This window comes from Acipenser ruthenus, chromosome 8, assembly GCF_902713425.1.
Source record: "Acipenser ruthenus chromosome 8, fAciRut3.2 maternal haplotype, whole genome shotgun sequence".
NCBI lineage: Eukaryota > Metazoa > Chordata > Actinopteri > Acipenseriformes > Acipenseridae > Acipenser > Acipenser ruthenus.
The window spans coordinates 38,739,465-38,752,204 of NC_081196.1; the positions used below are offsets into that span (position 1 = coordinate 38,739,465).

General features: G+C 37.8%; 1 protein-coding gene across 1 annotated transcript in view; it reads left to right on the forward strand.

Annotated features, from left to right (window-relative positions):
• The window catches only part of LOC117406428 (X-linked retinitis pigmentosa GTPase regulator-like), a 38,701-nt gene that overhangs the window by 20,929 nt on the left and 5,032 nt on the right, over nt 1–12,740 (forward strand). Inside the window, exons 13-16 of the mRNA XM_034010432.3 lie at nt 594–659; nt 9,515–9,685; nt 10,107–10,155; nt 12,619–12,725. Of these exons, the coding sequence (XP_033866323.3) occupies nt 594–659; nt 9,515–9,685; nt 10,107–10,155; nt 12,619–12,725 (393 nt within the window). The remainder of the gene's footprint in view (nt 1–593; nt 660–9,514; nt 9,686–10,106; nt 10,156–12,618; nt 12,726–12,740) is intronic.

Sequence of the window (12,740 nt, forward strand, 5' to 3'; positions counted from 1 at the left end):
GTTAGAGTAAATTAGCACATAATTATGTGGAGTTTGCAAATACTGCAAGTGCATTTAAAAGCTTTCTAACTAACATTTGCAGGATGTTACTTTGCCAGAACCATTTGCCAGATCAATCCATTGTTTTCTATTGCATTTATCTCCAAGTTTAAATTGATCATTACACTTTAGATTTTCTACTGTGGCAGTATTATTCATGCTAGTATACTGTTTGTGTCTTTTAATTACTAGTTTTGTGTTGTCCTGTGATTTCCCCAGTAAAATAAGTATTTTGTAATAATATATTACTGAATGTTTGGCTTTAAAGTTAATTTATTTTCTTATGTATTTCCTTTATAAATCGTTATTATCTTTGACTAGTTGCAAAATTTTATTTAATACTTGTTTTCTGTATCTATAAGGTACACTGTTTCTTTTGTCCTAAAAGCTAGGCTTACTTTCTGTGTAAAAAACAAACAAAAAAAAAAACCCTACTGAACAGCAGCTTGAAATTATACTCACTTTGTGAAACTGGTTTGGGGGTTTATCTTGAATAAGTATATTGTATGAAGAGTTCAGTCCAATTCACTGAGTTGCATTACCATGTTTTCCAGACCCACGTAATGCAGCTGAACCCCAGTGACAAGTCATTAACGTTATCGCCGGTTCAGAAGCAGAAGGTAAGCGTGTGCAGTGACATCCTCTCTGCTTTTAACTAAATGCTGCAGAATACTGTAGGGCAAAGGAAACAAAGGCTTCTAGTCCCGTCATGGAAATGTTAGATATACAGGGTAATTATGTTATGTATGTTTGGAAACACTTTGTTTTTAACTAGGTGATCGTGGATTGAGTCTTACCTATTAAAAAAAAAAAAGAATGTTGGATGATTATCCATTGTTATGTGTCTATTGCAGTAACACAATAAAATCGTATACTGTGTACTACACACCAATACGGGACTACTAGACAGCATTAATGTACAAATGCTACACAAGCTGTCTGTTAACTATGTGATTGTACCATATTACTGTAGATGGGGGTTAATGATGGTTATGATTTAAAAAACAATATTGATACTTTGATGGTTCAAATGGGTTTATATTCACGAGAAACTAAATAGTTGTTCTGATTGTTTGCTACTCTGCCTTATAACACTAAAGATAGGGATTAGATCTATCCCTTTCTCATGGCCTATGGAAAGCCAGATCACTTGGAAGTGAGTCTGAGGATATTCAGGGTTCTATTTCTCCTCACACTAACACCTCAGGAAGAATCATGCTGATTCCACTTTATAGATATTTATAGTGCTATAGTATATGTTCTGCAATGGTGTTGCTTCAACATTCAAAGCACTTGTCCATTTAAGCTAGGCTTAAGCCTTTTTGACTGATGCCTACATGAGGGTTTTTTTTTTTAGAAAATGCAGGTTTGTATTGTATTGTATTGTATTGTATTGTGTTGTATTGGTTAGTTGCTGTGAAGTTACAGGATACACCATTCTCTTCACATCATCCTTACTAAAATAGTTGCCAAAACCACATGCATATAACCTTGACATGAGATATTTTCCACCTTTCATTGTTTTTGTTTCCCCAGTGATTTCTACTTCCTGGATTTTTCATTTCCATTCATTTTCTAATCCTGTCCCTCTTCTTTTTATTCTCTGCTTCTCATGGCGGTATACTGTTGAAGAAAATTAAAGTTGTGAAAAGTCATGGTAAGAAAATTCACAAAGCTTCTGATACTTCTCCTAGTGAGCAGGTTTCCACTGAAAGAAAAGTAGCCAACATTCTACTGCAGCCCCATCCCCCAAAACCACTTATGGTTGCTGGTCCCAACCCCAAATCGCTGGGAGCTGACAGAACTGCCAAAAAGAGTACTAAAGACAGGGCTCCAAAAAACAGTGTATGTGGTGAAGAAAATCTAAAGACTGAATTAAAGCAGCCACTGAAAACTGATACAGAAAAAATTCAAGATGTCCCCAAACAAGAAGCCAGTAAAGCCAGCCCTAAATATAGCAAACCTATGTTAGTAAAAAGCAAAGTGCTGAATGGAAGCAATGGGAATGTTACTGACCGCCCTTACCTTAAAACGGAAGCCCCTGCTGTACCGGCAAATACAAAAAGTTTAAGCTACAAGAAGCCATTGGCAAAACAAGAGCAAAAACAGGTAGATCTTAAAACTAAAGTGCCTTCTGCACCACCAAGCAAAAAAACCTTAAGCGTCAAAAAGCCATTGAAAAAACACGAACCTATACAGACAGATCTTAAAACTGAAGCGCCTTCTATATCACCTAGCACAAAAACACTAAGTGACGCAAAAAGAATACAAGTAAAAAAAAAGACAGACAAAGCTAAAGAATCTGAAAAGGCAATACCACATGTGACTTATGTCAAAGGCAATGAGTCAGATGGAGAAGACAAAAGTAAAGTGGAAGAAACATCTAAAGGTAGAAGACTGAGCAAAACAGAGAGGTTCACAAAGCAAATGGCATTCACCATCCCTTCAACAAGTGAGTCAAGTGATTCTCAATCAGAAAAAAAGTCAGCCGTTAAAATTCAAATAGTTTCTAAGGCCAGGACCTCAGAACAGAGAAGTGACAGTGATAGTGAGAGACAAACAGGCTCTCTGTATCAAGACAGTGATGCGAGACCAGGGAAGGTCACTGCTGCTGGAGAAGCGTCTGAAGTTGAAGAGAGTCAAGCAGCAGCAGCAGCAGAAGAGGAGGAGAATAGTATTGAAAGTGAGAGCGAGAATGAGGAATTTGTAAACAAAAGCAAAACAGAAGGCACAAATGTGGAGCATGCGAGCCAAGAAGAGGAAGATTTGGAAAATGAAAAAGCAGCAGCAGAAGAAGAAGAAGACCAAAGCGATGAGGCAGAAGACCAGGAGGTGGGAGAAGAAGAAAATGAAGACCAGCAACAACTGGAGGAGACCGAGGAAGAAAGCGGAGAGAAAGAAAGCAATACTGAAGGAAGCCTGGAGGAGGCAGAGGAGGAAAGTCACCTAGAGGAGAGCAGAGAAGGAGAGGAGAGTGAGGCTGCTGGAGAGGAGGAAGAGGCAGGAGAGAGTAGAGCTGAGGGAGAGAGTGAGGAGGAGGAGGAAGGCAGGGAACAGGAGTCACAAAATGAGGAGGAGAGAGATGATGAGGCAGATGAGGAAGAAGGGGGAGAAGTGGGAGAAGAGGGGGCTGTGGAAGGAGAGGAGGAAGAAGGTGAAAATGAAGAGGAAGAGGAGCAGCAGGAAGAGGAGGAGCCAGAAGGGGAGGAAGAAGAGATAGAGGAGGGAGCTGAGGATAGTGAGGGAGAGGTAGAGGGGGAAGAGGAGGAGGGAGAGAATGAGGATGGAGAGGAGGAGGAGGAGGGGGAGGTGGAGGAGGAGGGAGGTGAAGAGGAGGAGGAGGTGGAAGATGAGGAGGAGGGGGAGGAGGAGGAGGGAGGGGAGGAGGAGGTGGAAGATGAGGAGGAGGGGGAGGAGGAGGAGGGAGGGGAAGAGGAGGTGGAAGATGAGGAGGAGGGAGGGGAAGAGGAGGGAGAGGGGGAGGAAGTAGAAGATGAGGAGGAGGAGGAGGAGGAGGGAGAGGGGGAGGAGGTAGAAGATGAGGAGGAGGAGGGGGAGGAGGAGGAGGAGGAGGGAGAGGAGGGGGAAGATGAGGAACAGGAGGAGGACGAGGGGGGAGAGGAGGGTGAAGGGGAAGAGGAGGGAGAAAATGAAGAAGGTGAGGAGGAAGAGGAGGAGTCTGTGGACGAAACCACGCAATCCAAAAATAACCAAAAAGCAAAGGAGACTACTAAAGCCAGCAAGAAAGACACTAAAAAGAGCAAACTGGAAATCAGAACAGCCAAACAAAAACCTCATGGAAAGCAGCACATAGCGAATGGAATCCATAAATCCCAGCAGTTCTGGAACAATGTGCTGCCTCATTACTTGACGTTGAAATGATGCGGTATGAGGGCCCTGTTCATAAAGCTTGTTAAAGAATGTTTTTTCAATTATGAATGTATTATGATATTTGTTATCATAAACCTGTTCTAGACTATTGCTGACATGCTGAAAGCTTCATGGACATTAAAATGGATGTTTTCATTAACTTTTAAAAAACATTCTTTAAATAACTCATGAGTTAAAGCTTTGTGAAAAGGGCATGCTATTATAAGAAAAAAAATATATAGTCATTTGCTTTCAAATAAGACTTAAGTAGCAAGGTTTTGAAAAATATAGCGTTAAACATCCCCACGTGTTGCTACAACTGTTTAAATAACGGACGTGTAGTTTTTCTTTTCATTGATAACATCCTGACAGCTTTTTACACTTATAACTTTAAAGTCTGTTTCAAAGCTCTTTTCAAAATGTCCGCTCTAGTGCATTGGTGTTTAAGATCTGTCCTCTAAATCACTGCAGGAAGAGCGATTTAAAAAAAACAAAAAAAACAAAAAAAAAACCCACATAAGTGCTTTGGCTTTTCTGTTCCGTACCAAATCATGTATCATTATTGCTGTGTTACCTATTTGACAATGTGGGCATAAATCCTTACACTATCAGTGCACTAGAGCAGGCATTTTGGAAATAGCTTTGAAATAGACTTTGAAGTGTAAAAAACTGTCAGGATGTTAATGAAAAGAAAAATTACAGGTCCTATATTTAAACAGCACGTGGGGACGTGTAACGCTATATTTTTCAGAACCCTGCTACTTACTCTTTATTTCAAATAAGTATTTGAATTTCTCCAATGTAAAACATTCCTAAAAATCAATGGTTCCATTCATTTTTTTTGAAGGTCTTGGTAAAATTAAGTAGTTTAATTCATAACCGATCGATTGGTGTAAAATTAAGATTCATATAATTGAGTGCTTGCCACTGACATATCCTAGCGTAGATCTTGCTTTACCTATAGTACTCTTCATTCATGTTTTCTATGATTTGTTCTGCTCACACATTGCTTCATTATCATGAACTTTGAAAAAGCATCATCATTTTCCATTTTAATGAAGCTTTTGTTCCAGTTATTATAGTGTGTTAAAGGACCCAACTCTTTTAGCTGAGGGAAAAAACGTTTTGGGAAAATCTGGATCAATTTTCATGTTGATTTGTCATCAACGATGTGTCACAACAGCTGTGCTTATTTCATTTGTTTATATTTTCAGCTACAGGACACAAAGATGATACAAACCAATACAAACCAATAATGTAAATCTGAATATTTTTGTACATTGGTTCACTTAGATAATAACATTGGGCCAAAAAAAAAAGAAAACATGGAAATGCCAAGTGCTTACATCTTCCCAGTAATGTGACTTTTATAACAGTTATTGAATTGTACTGTAACTGTACATAGCGTATATCTCAGTGTTCTGAGCATGGTGCTGCTGTAGCTTGAGGTTTCTCAACACCGTCCAGTGGGGCTGCTTTATAGTGAGTCACTTCACCAGACACTATGAAACCTTTCTTATAGAGCTGATGTTCACTTCAAGTTTTAAGGCAAATCGAGTTGGTAACGTGGGACAGTAGTGACTGCCTTTTAATGTTTACTGTTAACATTTCCAATGGTGTCGTCCATGTTTAATATCTTGTGTTGAAGTGTTAATGCCTTACAGCTAACAGGCATGGTTTTAAGAAATAAAAAATAACTGTTCTTTTGAGTTTGCCGACTTGTTGAAAGATGCAAACTTGTTTTTCTAACTATTTCCTCTGTTTAATAGCTTTTGATTGGTTAACCAATGGCAACCCAATTGCTTAAAGGAGGTTGTAGCTGATTTAAATACTGATTTCAAATTTCACTTGTTATGTAAGTATTGAAAGAGCATACGCTGTAGAAAACACGTCAAGTTAAACCTGTTTAATGTCACCCTACAATTTCTATTACGACTGAATATATTTAAATGTCCTGGCCAGTCTATAATTGGAGTCAATATATATTGGTAATATAATAATTATTATTCTTATTTATTTCTTAGCAGACACCCTTATCCAGGGCGACTTACAATTGTTACAAGATATCACATTATTTTTACATACAATTACATTATTTTTTACATACAATTACCCATTTATACAGTTGGGTTTTTACTGGAGCAATCTAGGTAAAGTACCTTGCTCAAGGGTACAGCAGCAGTGTCCCCCACCTGGGATTGAAACCATGACCCTCCGGTCAAGTCCAGAGCCCTAACCACTACTACACACTGCTGAATATAATTGCACTCGGCACTATTTGTACACTATGAACCCATTGAATTCAGTTGTTTTGCTAGTCTTAATGAGTTAAGGTATTATACAGTATTAATTTACTATGAAAGTTGCCATACAATATAACATGCCAGTAAGACAGCATTACAACATTGCGCAGGTCATTACAGTGTAAGTGGACAATGTTTATGTTAACCTTGTGTTTGGACTGACAGGAGAGTCTTGGAAAGAAAGCTGTGAAAATCAATCAATGTATTATGTTTGTTTGTTGTTTGAGATCTTTCTTTTTAAGATATGTTTGAATGCATTGAACCAATGAGCCATCTACTGTATATATTCAGTGTGTGTTTCACATACTTCAGTTGTACAATACAGGATTATTTTGGGCAAACACACATGGCAGTCCTTGATCCACCGTATAGTGTACAGTGTGAATTTATTTGCCTGAAAATGACATTGTATCTGACTCTACAGGTATGCCAATACAGTAATCCGTCACATATCCGACTGCGGTGGGACCAGAGTAAGGGCGGATATGTAAAAAGGCGTATGAATGAATCCTGTTTTAAATACCGTTATACACAGCTGTAAGAATTACTATATTCACACAATTTTCGTTTTGAGATTCAGCTTTTAGTAGGGAGCTCTCCTAAATCCCTTGTTTAGAAAGATACAGGGTATTAATGCTTGTGACAGGGTAGCCTTCTGCCATGTGGATGCGTGCATTCGCTGCAGAGTGACAGGCAGGAGATTGAGACAGAGGTTGAAGTTGATACGCCCCTGAGCTGTTCACACTGAACAGCTCACGTGACACTACCAGCAATGGCATCGCATGGATCACATATAACACAGTGTATGAAAACTTTGGTAGGATCTACAATATCTGAACAATAATAAACTAACATTGCTAAAGAGGTTGATCATGGCAGATAAACGGCTAGGGTGGATATGTGACGGGCGGATACGTGACGGATTACTGGATATGTAAAAATGATGTTTATAATAAACTTTTCTAGTTTTCTTTTTTCAGTTGTGCTTGTTTTACTCTCTGTATATTTGACTTTTCTTCGTATTATCTACACCTAATTTGTAATTAGATTTTATTATCCCCTGCTTGGGATACAGTCCCAGCACCGTAGGGAACTGCCATTCCAGCTGTGATGAAACTTAGGACATCACAATCTGTAGATATATAAAGGATGCCTGTATGTTTGTATTTACTTACGTTTGTACGGTGTACTAAATGCATTACTAGCAACACAGTTAATGGCCCTATTTAATTCAAAACATTAGTGTACAGATAACTGCCATACATTATTTGTAATAATAATCAAGGCTACGCAGTTTGTATAAATTCAATTTTTATGTAGAACAGCTAGATGTTATAATTAAAACAAGATTTGCTCCTTGCACGCTATTAGTATCTAAAAATAGCTTTGTTGTATCCATTTATGCTTCCTGTAAAGTGAACTGTTAAATTATTATTGAGCCACTAAAAACAAACTTCACAAGGATAGATGTGTGACTCACTTTCCTCTAATAAGTTTACTGCAACATTACATAAACATCCGAAACCACAGCTACAAACATTGCTTTTATCAGGACATATCACAGGGATTCATAGAGAACACTCAATATCTAAACAGAGCCATTTATTGATAGCTGCAGCATCATTTGTTGTAAATCTTGTTACTTTTCATGCTTCAGTTACAGAAATAACCCTGATATCTATTTTTTTTGGATCATTGCTACTAAAAGGGTATGTTTTCTGTGCATAATATTTGAGATACTGTACCCATAAAGAGTGGGACATCGGTGGACAAACATTTGAGAGGAGTTCTCTGCTGTCTGTCACTATGCAGTCTTTTCCACAGCTGTTAATTTACAGTGGTCCTTATCACTGAAAAATTGTCTTATCAAAATTGGTGTTTTTATTAACTCCTCAGGGGTGGAAATACGACTCCCATTGCATAGCAGTTTGATCCATTCCTGGTTTTACACCTGAGCTTGTTACCTATACGCTGTTGCTAATCAGGCTTGCAATAAAACCTGGAATGGGTGAAACTGTTCTGCCATAGTAGTCTTCTTTCCATGCGTCTGCCGTTCAAGTGTGTTTTAAATTATTCTGGGATAGCAATGAGTCACTTACAGTAAGCACTTAAACCATAAACTATGTAATGTAATTTATACAGTATGTGCACTGAATCAGTTTCGGTCACTGTGTGTTTAATTTTATGATGCTAAGTTTCCTGTTATTGATATTCTTTGTAATGCATTTTTAAAGTTTTGGTAGGGCATCTTCTTCTACCCCATAGAGTTTACATAAACATTTCAAAATTAAATGAAAAAAATTGTGACCAAAGGGGATACAAATATAATGCACAGGTATGTTGGAAAAAAGTTGTATCCAGGCATTGGTTTTTAAAAAACAAAACAAAAATATATAAGGTTAAGGGTTAATTATTTTAAAAAATAATCTTCAAGTGAAGTACAGCGGAGGTAGAAATGTGTTCTGAAATGATAATCCAGCCCCTCACCCAATGTCAATTTTACATCATGTACTGAGTCCATGTTATCTAATCACTTTGTGCATTTTCATGTACTTGAGTTATTTCTTTTGCCGGTTATGCAGTAATCTGGTCATGAGGGTAAGTACTGTGCCATACCATATGAAAAGTTGCTTTCTTAAATGTACCCAGTATCACTAGGGTTAGAACCTCCCATGTTTTTGCAATTTTGTACCAAAGTTTGGTGTATAGAAAATTAGATCTATAGGTCTCTATTTGCTGCCACCTATAACATGACTCGGTCACTTCAGTTATTTAAATGGTGGCGGATCTAAATATAGCCACTGTTTGAAAAATAAAAATACGAGCAACACTGACATTTTACTTAATTAAACACGTAAACTATATTTACATTGACTTAATGAGCCAAACAACAGTAATATCTCAATCCACCAGCTGTTATATCAATTGAATAGACCCCTATATCCCTGTTACCTCCTTAAAATAACTTTCATCTGTTTTAGCTGTCAGTATTTGATCTTTTAGTTTTGCATTCCCAACAGCTACATCCTGTCTTTTACACGGTCTGCATGTCGTTTCATGTTTTTTTCTGTTCAGAGCTCCTGCAGGCTTTTCCATGTCATTAAATCTGTCTCTTGAATTGCACCTCCCTCCCGCCATCCTGTAAAGCTCTAAATCCTGAACTAGGGGTCTTGAGGAATTTTACCTTCAATAGCAACACGTGCTGTATATAATGTAAGAGCAGAACTCATGCCTTTCTTGTGCTCATCATACGTATTTGTAGACACCTTTCCTCATAAGTGGGTTTATGTTCCCCGCATCAGAATCTACAGCACAAATCTGAGGAGGAGAGTGAGGAAGAGGAGAATGATGATGATGATGAAGAGGATGAGGAAGAAGAAGATGATGAAGAAGAAACAACTGTTCAGGAAATGAGAAAAGGAGAGCTACAGGCAAAGAATAGTGATGTGATCTCTGAAGAAAAACATGGAAAGGTACACTTTATTCTATGTGCAGAATATACTATAGCAATACCATACTGTGCACGCCTTGGACTTGCCCAGATTTAGTTTACAGAAAAGAACCACATAGTTCACTGTTGTATTCCATTAATTTCATCTTAATTTCAGTTTTCATGAAACTGTTTTAGGCTGCTGTTCTAGAAGCCAAACACTGTCTAGAGCAGTGTAATGAATATCAACCTTTATTATTTAAAAAAAACCCAGACTTTAAATAAGTCTTCAGTTAAATTGAGCCCAGCTATAATGTACTGTAGTTGGGCAGTGTTCCTGCTGAAATTCTGTTGCATTCATGAGAATTTGGGTACAGGATATTTTTCTATGGGCTTCTACTCTGTATAGAGTATTATGAGGATAATGATGAGCTGATAACAGTCTGTGACACTTTTATTTACAGGAACCTGAAATCATAAAAGATGAATCAGTACCGGATGGTGTACAGAAAGGTATGCACAATCTTTTACTGTAAATATTATATTTTATGCCATTGTTAGTATTACTTATTACTTATTAAACAAATCCACCCACAACAGGTTTGCACTCTGAGTCACACAGATTTTAGTTTGCTTTTGAAAAACTCTCACTCCGTACTCCTTGGTCATCAGCCTCCCTCCTTTATGCAGGTGCAGTCCCCAATTCTCAACTGTTTCTTTCCATGCGGATTTCCAGGCTGCCCCTATACAAAAACAACTAGTGAAGCTTATTGAGAATCAACACAGACATTCAAGTAAAAGTACATTTATGCAAGAAATGTTTTCACATATGTGAACCACTTGTGTAAGGGAGCTATGGGCACAGGAGGGTTCACTGAATCATTGAGAAATGAATCGCAACACTAACTATGAAGTAAAAACGGAATAACATTTTCAGTTGAGGGTGTTTTAATAGATACTGTCCAATTAGTAACTTTTCATGTATGAAATACAAGTAATTACCTTATTTTGAAATGGAACAGCAATTGCTATAGTAAATGGCCTCATCTTCTGCAGCAAATTATGGTTAATCTCCTGCTTACTTTGATTACAGTGTAAATAAACTAGCGTAGGAGTGTGCTGGAGACTGAGCCACAGACTTACGTCTGAATGCTACTCTTGATATTCCGTCATGAAGACTGCTGTGTTTGAAAGAAATATGTGTTATTGTAAATACTCCCTTGCCCTTGTCAGTTATCCACCTATAAGCAGATTTACAGGACACCACTAACCATCTTTACAAAATCTCTCCCTAGTGTTCTGGCAACCCCTGATATCTGGTGGTCTTCATAACAACTATGTACAGATAATTATGGACTGAACATATCTAATAAAGTTATTAAAAGGGTGTTGCAGACAACACTGTAATTCAATCTAAAGATTTGGATGACAATATGAACCAATATAGCGAAGGTTTGTGCGTTCATCTAAATGCAGTGATTAAACAGCCGTATATCTTGCCTAGCCATCCACATGGTTCTTTGGTGGTTGTTGTCATTTTCACTTTCCATGTTCAATACATGTTCCTTTTAAATATGTTTTTTTCTTCCTTTTTAATATTTGCCACATGAATCCTCCTCATTGTCACAACTTCTACTATTGGGCGCAATTTTCGATCAGAGGTTTCAGTTCGTACAGTATGTTGTTCAGCGTGATTCACTGTTTGTTTGTTTCAATACCATTCTTGGCAGCTGTTTAGATTGAGAAAGTGTGAAAGTTTTGGACAAACCCAGAACAAATAGGAGATAAACAGGAAGAGAGAAGAAGAAAACTCTGTAGCGGTGGTGTTTATTGTTTTTAGTTTAAGACAGTTGTTAGAAACACAATTATAGCTAAGACATTTCAGTACAAGAAATAACCAAGATGCAAAAAATGATCAATAATACTGCATACATCGATTGTTCCATCCCTACATAAAAAAAACTATTTTACACAATGCCAAAAAATAGGACATAGTTGTAACAAAATCTTGGACATGGACTGGGTTTGCCTGTCCCTAAACTAAACGGTACCATCTTTTGTCCCTCTTCTGAGTTTCAAATAAAAATATCCCTTTCATTGGGGGCTGGAATGTAAAGCATTTAATTACTGTGGTGCTGTGTAGGCTGGAGCCGGTATAAAGGAATGTGTATATATACAGCAATGTAAATATAGTCCAGACTCAACACTGACCCTCGTGTCAGTTCTAGTGCTGGTCAAAGGCCTATGAAAGCCTTTTAATGGAGCACACTAGAGCATTCATCCACTTGCTTTTCTAAATATGACTGCAGAATGCTAATACTGTAAACCAGGCTAGCACATTGCTGGGGGATGTTACATGCCTATTTCAAATATAAAGGAACTTTAGTTGAATGTATGTACAATGCACAGTTTGCATTAGAATACTAATAGAAACCAGTTTTGAGGACAGTATCAGTGTGTCATTTCTTGATATTTACAAAAATGATACCATCAGAAAAGGACTTCAGTCAAAGGGCAGTTTCATCGCCTGTATGTGGATGATGGAGTACTCTGCAAATGCTATCTCCAGTAGCCACTGAGGTATTAATCACACTTTTATGGTTTGGTTATTACATTCCTCTCTTAACAACCTTTCTTGAAGGACTGCAGGGTCATTCCATGAAAACGTTTTGTTACACTGATAGGTCATTGGTTATCTGACTTAAGGCAAGCAAGGCTTTTGTAGTGATGCATCTTTACCAATACAAAGATGTTTGATAATCAAAAGGTCTTGAAGTTGATAGCAGCCTGATATTGAAGACTTATCCCGTGTACCAAAAGTTGCGTTTTCATGGAACGGCCCTGCTGCCAGAGTTCCATCTAGAATGAGTTCCATCTAGAATGAGGTTTAAAAAGATATTGCTCTCGATATTTGTTTATGTTTTTTTAACTCCTGCAGAAATGCTTAAAGCTACTTTTAACTTTTTGTTTCTGAAGAGCAAGAGAGTCCCAAAGCTCAGGACCCCTCTCCAGCTGAAGAAGTGAGAGAAGAGGAGGCAAAAGTGGAAAGCAAATCAAAAGGCTTCTTTGGAACAAACGGAAGAGTAAGCAAAACCGAT